Source organism: Corvus kubaryi, unplaced genomic scaffold, assembly GCF_017639235.1.
Source record: "Corvus kubaryi isolate FWS band 111438036 unplaced genomic scaffold, C.kubaryi_AGA036_p1.0 split1-37355, whole genome shotgun sequence".
In the NCBI taxonomy this organism is placed as follows: Eukaryota; Metazoa; Chordata; class Aves; order Passeriformes; family Corvidae; genus Corvus; species Corvus kubaryi.
This window is the reverse complement of record NW_024582078.1, coordinates 2,125,210-2,132,543: the sequence shown is the minus strand read 5'-3', so window position 1 is coordinate 2,132,543 and position 7,334 is coordinate 2,125,210. Positions and strand designations below refer to the sequence as shown.

Genomic DNA, 7,334 nt, shown 5'->3' with positions numbered 1-7,334 from the left:
CCAGAGCTGGGTGGGGGAGATTTGGGAACCCAAACCCCCCAGAGCTGCTGCAGCCTGCAACTCCCCCCACCGCTGACCGAGCAGATGAAGCTGCTTTCCCTCCTCTCCTTCCCGGGCTGGCCACTGCTTCTGCCAGGATTTCCAGGGAGATTTCCTCACTTTCAGAGGGGCCAGGATTTGGGAAAGGGCTGCCCAGGGAGGTGGTGGAGCCCCCATCCCTGGAGTTTTTCAAGGTGAGGATCACTCACCGATCTCAGAGCTCAATAATTCCATTATTCTGGAAAAAACACCGATTTTTTTTTTTTTTTTTTTTTTAATTATTTCCCCCCCCTCCCCCACAAGAACCTTAAGCAAGCAGCCAGGCCGGCAGCACGATAGGTAATTTCTTTTATTGCATTTTATAATGCCATTGTCCATACAGAGTACATGCAGCTAGACCTACTGTACAAGGGTTTACCGTCTGCCCACGCAGACACACGGAGCTCGGAGTACAAATACACAGCCAGGCGATTTCCTTTATACAGCGCGACGAGCCGGGGAGGCAGGGAGGGAGGGAAGGGGTCACTTTTTACACATCCGCCCTCCCCTCCGCCCCCTCTCGGAGCTCACCCCACCTCCCCAGCATCCCCTTCCCACCCAGCGCCACGGAGGATGGGGATAAACCACGGCAAAACCGGGAAAAGCTCGTGGCAGAGCTGGCGCTTCCCGGCGGGGGATGTTCCCCGATTTGTCGCGGCTCCATCCCTGCCAGCCCCCGGCTCTGGCCTGTCCCGACTTTTCCCAACGCTTCCAGGACAAAAACCTAGATCCAGGGAGATCCTGCGGGGCGTGAGGTTGGCCAGGGGTGTAAACAAAGCAAAGAAACCCTTTGGTTTGATGCAGGTTCAGCTGCTGCTCTCCCGTCCCCTCTGCGGCAGCCCCTCTCTGCCAGCACTGGGTTCTGACCCCCTCCCCCTGTTTGGGGAAAAGAAATCATTGAGGAATTAAAAAAAACCAAAAAAAACCAAAAAACATGGAAAAATGAGGAATTCCTTCAGTGGGAGATACCAGAGAAACGCCTTTAGGTGCCCACAGCTCTCCCCCCTCGCAGGAGTGCCCCAGGGGTGGAGAGAAACAGGAAATGAACCACAAAAATACAGAATAAACCCCCCCCACCCCCCAAAAAACAACAGTTGGTGTCGGTGGGTTGAAAGCCAGAATATCCATATCTCAATATATACAGACACACAATTCTGCCACGTGTTTGGTCCTTGGCCCTCCCTCCCGCAGCGTTTGAGGTAAAACTCGCAGAATTCCGGAAAATTCCAAGCCAAAATGAAGCGGAGGGGTGGGAGGGGTGGGGGCAGGGGGGGACACGCGGTACCTGGGCTCAGCTGGGACCCTGCAGAGGTGGCCGGGCTGGGTGGGGGTAAGAGAAGGAATTAAATTTACCCCTGAGTATCAAACCGGGCACGTTCCCCTTTGGAATCGTGGAATTCCCGGGGGAAGGGAGGGAAAGGCATCACCTGGAGCCATTGGGCTTTTCCAAAGACTTTTCCAATCCTGTGCATTGTGTTTTAAGGGAAAACCCTCCCTCCTTTATATTTATATATTTAATTTTTATATATATAATATATAGAGAGTGCTCTGGGAGCCGGGATGGTGGCCAAGGACCATCGGGAATTCTCGGAGCGGAAGAGAAGGAGCCGGGTGGTCCTCGAGGGTTTGGGGGTGATGGTGGTGCAGGGGGATTTTGGCTGAATCCATGAGGATCTGGAGGCGCTGGGATGCATTTTGGGGGTGTTTGTACCTCTGGGAAAGCTTCAAAAAAATCCTCCCACCCCAAGGAAGTGGGAAAAAAAAGGGAAGAGGAAGAGGAAGGTGAGGGGAAAGAACAAGGAAGGGGAAAAAGGGGGAGCAGCTACTGAACCCCCCCTCCCAAAAATCAGTGAGGGGCTGGCAAAGAGGGACAAAAATTCCCAAAATCCCAAAGGCCTGGATGGAGGCAGAGATTCCCTGTGGAGGGTGAGGGGTGGCCGAGCATCCCAAAGTCCAGCCCGTGCATCCCTTCCCGCTCCTTCCTGGGAATAAAGCAGCAAGAGGTGATGCCACTCCCAGCAACGCCCCCATGGCAGCTGTAAACTTGTTCCAAAAATGATTTAAATTAAAGAGTGGTGAAGAAAGGGAAAGAAGGGGGGGAAAATGGAAAAAATTGGGGGAAAGAAAAAAAAAGCCAGGAAAAATAAAAAAAAAAAAGAAAAAGAGGGGGGAAGGGGAATAAAGAAAAAGGGAAAAGGGGAGAAGGGGGGGGGAAAGGGAAAAATCGGGGGAAAATAGGAAAAAGAGGGAAAAGGGAAAAAGTAAAAATAGGGGAAAAAAGAAAAAAGAAGAAAAAAGAAAAGAAAAAAGGAAAAAAAGAAAAAGGAAAAAAGAAAAAAAAAGAAAAAGGAAAAAAGAAAAAGGAAAAAAGAAAAAAGAAAAAGGAAAAAGGAAAAAAGAAAAAGATAAAAAAAAAAAAGAACCAACGAAAGAGGGGAAAAAAGGGGGAAAAGCGGGAAAGGAAAAAGAAAAAAAAAAGAAAAAAGGGAAAAATAAAGAAAAAGGAAAAAATAAGGTAGATGAGGAAAACCCACGGCGCCTCCCAGCTCCTTGGCAGGACGGGGGGGATTGGGACGCGCACAGCAAAAGGGGGGCTCGGCTGGTGCCCCCCGGCCCGGGCAGGGTCTTCGGTGCCCGGCAGAAGCCGCGAAGGGGCCGGGAAGGGGCCGGGAAGGGGCCGGGAATGTCCCGGCGCTCGGCACCACGAGCCGCGGGCGCGGGTGACACCTAGAGGGGTGTCGGGGGGAGCAGGGAAAATCCCGGGATTCGGGCACGGGAAAGGCCCCGCTGCAGCCCGGAGAGCCCCGGGCACGGCCCCACCGGGATCTGTCACCCCCGGGGGACGCCCCGAAGGACACAGGGGTGGCACAGGGGTGGCACAGGGGTGGCACAGGGGTGGCACAGGGGTGGCATACGGTCCCCCCCCAGTCCCTGCAGCCACCTGGGCACCGAGGATGCACCAGACAGGGAAAGGATGAGGGGAGTCCACGCTCACCCCACAGCACCAGGAGCCCCTCGGGGAGGTCACAGAGGTGACACATGGGGACAGAAAAACACCTTCCCCTGTCCCACCGCTGTGTGTGGCATTTTCAGCCCAAAACGCGGCTCCCGTGGTGCCAGCGGTGACACAACCCCCCGGGAATGTCTCGCCAGGGATGATGGGGACAGAGAGGGACAGAGGAGCCCTCGGGGTCACTTTGGAGAGCCCAGAGCTGGCCTTAAAAACCAGAGCAGCTCCAGGTCCCTCATGACCCCATTGGGTGCCAGGACAGCCAGTGCCAGCCCGGCTGTGCCAGGGAAGGGGATGATTCCTGGCGAAGGGGACAATTCCCAGGGAAGGTGATGCTCCAGAGGGAAGGTGATATTCCCCAAAGCCACCATGGGACACTGGCAATGCCACCCTGCCTCCCAGGAGGAGCCTGGCACTGGGTACCCACATCACCACCCCAGAAAGAAAGAGCAGGGAGAAGAGGGGTGTTTGGTTGTGTTGTTCTCGTTGTTATTATTAATATTTTTTTTCTCTTTTTTTTTTGGCATGAATACCATCTGTTCACCTGAACTACGGCCCTTCTGTCTCTAGAAATCTTTTGGTATCTTCCCATCTGGACGCAAACAAAAGGATGAGGAAAAGAAAAGATGAAAAGCAGAATTCCTCCCCCAGCAGCAGCAGCAGCAGCAGCAGCAGCAGCAGGCTCGGCCTGGGGGCACGGCCAGGTTTGGCCACCATGGGGACCCTCCAGGGCCAGCTTTGATGACCCCCAGGTCCCCTGCAGGTGCTTGGCCGTGGGAATGTTGCCCCTCTGCCCCACCAAGACCCTGCCCCGGCTTTTAGGGTGGAATGGGAGGCACAGGGAGCCTTTTCCTGAAGTGAAATGGGACCAGTGGCCATCCTGGCTGGCTGGGAGGTGGCACCGCTGCGGCCGACGTCCAGCAGGAAGGAGGGAGCTGCGTCCTCACTGCCAGTGCTGCTGGGGATGGATGGTCAGCATTGCTGGGGCCAGCAGCCCCTCACCAGCTGGGGTCAGGGAGGCTGGGCAAGCTGGGAGGCCGCTCTGCTTGCCAGAGGTGACAAGGGGACACCGTCCCACCGCCGCACTGCTTCGTGTCCTTCCCCAGCTCCGTGACAAGCCTGACATCCAGCAGAGGATTCAGCCCCATTTCTGCTGTTTCTTCCCCCAAAGCTGGGTGGAGGCAGCACGTGGGCAGGGTCCACGATCCCTCCTTAGTGCAAAACCCACCAGGGCATGCAGAGGTGACAGCGGGGTCCTGCCAGCGCTCCCCGGGGCTCGGGCACCGTGGGGGAAGAGGGGACGGAGGTGCCTTCCCTGCAGGAAGGAAGGAGGGACCATTTCGGACAGGAACAACCTACCATCCTCGTTCACCAGTCACTAACCAGGGCAGGAGGGGAGGAAAAGTCCAGCTCGTGGGGTTTTGCTTCTCGTGTCGTGGCGGGGCCGCTCCGTCCCCGGGCAGTGGCAGCGTGAGGGACACGCCAGCAGCAACAGGTCGGTGTCGTTGTCGTCGTCGTTGTTGTCCCAAGGAAACCCTTTTGCTTTGTGGAAGTGCCTTGAAAGAACAGGGTAACGCCAAGGTCACCTTGGGGAGGTGGGAGCGTCACTTGGTCTCCATCCAGGAGGGTGGGAAGGGTTTGCCCCTCGGTGGGAGAGGAGGAAGGAGTCCTTAGGACAAGTCTTCCACCGGCAGCTCCTCCTCCAGGTCCCTGTCGTCGGGGATCGTCACATTCTGGTTGGTGGTGGCCATCAGCGACACGGGCCTGCTGTCGTCCTCCGCCTCGGCTGGCTCCTCCTTCACGTGCACGGGGTGGCTGTGGGGAGGGAGAGCCTTCAGCCTCGGGGAGTGGGTCCCACCACCCAAAACTCCCTGAAATTTTTGGTCCAGAACCCCCCTTGTCTGGGGGACAGGAGCCAAAACCCCCCTCACCCTGGGGATGAGAGCCCACAAGCAGCTCCCGGTGGCTGTGGGGAGGGAGAGCCCTCAGCCTCAGGAAGCTGATCCCACCACCCAACACTCCCTGAAATTCTTGGTCCAGAACCTCCCCTCACTCTGGGAATGAGAGCCAAAACCCGCCTCACCCTGGGCACAGGAGGCCACGAGCAGCTCCCAGTGCCCAATGTGCCGCTCCACACCAACCCCTCCAGCACCCCTGTGCCCCCTGCCAGCGCTGCCCCTCGCCCTGCCCCAGGCCAGGCTGACCTGTACTGCTGTGGGGACAGGCGGGGGCTGTTGCTGCCGTTGCTGTTGACCTGCTCCACGGTGCTGCTGACGTCGTCGTGGCCCACGTGCAGCATGGCACTGGCCGAGCTGGTGTTGATCATGGTGGGGCTGTTGAGCAGGGGGAAGCTGCTCTCCGCTAGCGCAGCCTGCAGCAGGGAGCACGGAAGGTCATGGAATTTGGGTTGGAAGGTTCTTAAAGATCATTTCATCATCTCATCCCACCCTCCTGCCATGCCAGGGACACCTTCCACTATCTCAGGTGGCTCCAAGCCCTGTCCAGCCTGGCCTCGGACACTTGCAGGGATGGAGCAACCACAGCTGCTCTGGGAAATCTGTGCCAGGGCCTCCCCACCCTCACAGGCAATGATCTCTTCCATGTACCAAACCTCAATTTCCCCTCTTTCAGCTTGAACCCATCCCCCTCATCCCTCACTACAGCTCCTGATGAAATCTAAGACTGCAGCAGAGAAGGGCACTGTGGAGGGTTTAGCGTCCCCATGTCCCTGTCAGGGACAGGGCTGGTCCTTACCTGGTAACTTGCATTAAGTGCTCCGTAACCGAGTCCTGAAATCATATTTTTGACTAAGGTCGGACTCCTGCAGGAAGAGAGAGAGCAGAGGGATGCAGGGCTGAGCACTCCCGGCCTGGGGACCGCGGCAGTGGCAGCTCCTGGGCTGTGTCCCACGGGGAAGGAGCACCCACCCTGTCATCTTTGGTGGCCTTCGCTTTTGGTACTCGTGCTCATCCACGGTCCACACGGCTCCCTTGACGTTCTCCACGCGCACGAAGCACTTGTGCAGGCTCAGGTTGTGGCGGACGGCGTTCTGCGGGCGCACAGGGCATGGGCTCAGTGCCAAGGACCCTATCCTGCTGTCCAGACCCTCCACCTCCTCGCCATCCTCCTCCCTGCCCAGCCCCACAGCTCCTGTGGGGGTGTCCTGCCACCCAAATGCTCCCCAAAGCCACCCAAGCGCTCCCTCCCCCCGTTGGCACCGAGGGCGTTGAGCGGTCACCACCCCAAATTGCACATGGGACACGACCCCGCTTGGAGGACCTGGGCCTGACGCTGAGGAAGGTGGGGACAGGGTGGGACAAGGGACACCAGCTCCACTGCAGCTCTGCTGATGCTCAGCACAGCCAGCTCCTCTTTCCCTTTCTTTTTTCCCCCCTCCCGTTTTGGTCCTTTCCCTCCCTTTCTTTACATCGACCATCTTTACATTTCTAAATGTAAAATAAAGAGACGCACACGTAGGCAGCCAGCGCAGCCCCGAGAGATACCAGCTCCCTTTTCCCCTTCCAACTCCCTGCCATTTGCTACTGCCCCTATTTCATTACCAATTTTAATTTGCCTCTAATTAAATCCTGTGTATTTTTCCGACTCACTTGCTAATCCATGAGGGAGGCAGGAGGCTGGAGTGGAATCTCTCCGAGCTATAATTACAAAGGGCCTAATCACGCCGGGGCTCTGCCTTTGAATAAATTTCCTTGCATTAAGGTTCTCAGATTCTCTGCCTTGCAAATGAGAATGACCCCAATTTCAGGAAGTTGGCCTCGGAGGGTTTTTTTTTTCTCTCCTTTTTTTTTTATTTCGAGTCCTGATTCGTGATGAGAGACTAATTCGTTACGCTAAAACATTAACAGCAATTTAAAAGGTCGAACGGGGGCTGTATAAACAAAGGAGCCTGGCCAGCACAACAGGGCAAAAGGAGACACAAGGACTGAGCTCCCCCCCCCCGCCACCAAGTGCCAGAGTGGCCAGAATCTCAGCAAATGGCACCAGCATCGCCCCTCGGGCTTGGGATCTGAGGGGAAAAACAAACAAAGCTGGGCTCTTCCCTCGTCATCCCTCCATCCATCCATCCATCATCCCTCCATCCATCCATCCATCCATCCATCCATCCATCCATCCATCATCCCTCCATCCATCCATCCATCCATCATCCCTCCATCCATCCATCCATCCATCCATCATCCCTCCATCCATCCATCCATCCATCCATCCATCCATCCATCATCCCTCC

At 56.4% G+C, this 7,334-nt stretch overlaps 1 protein-coding gene across 1 annotated transcript in view; it reads right to left on the bottom strand.

The window, feature by feature from the left end:
- Positions 1–3,585: 3,585 nt before the first annotated feature.
- FOXP4 (forkhead box P4) overlaps positions 3,586–7,334 on the bottom strand; it is a 38,109-nt gene continuing 34,360 nt past the window's right edge. The window contains exons 12-15 of the mRNA XM_042013324.1: positions 6,016–6,137; positions 5,843–5,909; positions 5,293–5,459; positions 3,586–4,903 (exon numbers count right to left, since the gene is read on the bottom strand). Coding sequence (XP_041869258.1) covers positions 4,759–4,903; positions 5,293–5,459; positions 5,843–5,909; positions 6,016–6,137 — 501 coding nt within the window. The 3' untranslated portion in view covers positions 3,586–4,758. The remainder of the gene's footprint in view (positions 4,904–5,292; positions 5,460–5,842; positions 5,910–6,015; positions 6,138–7,334) is intronic.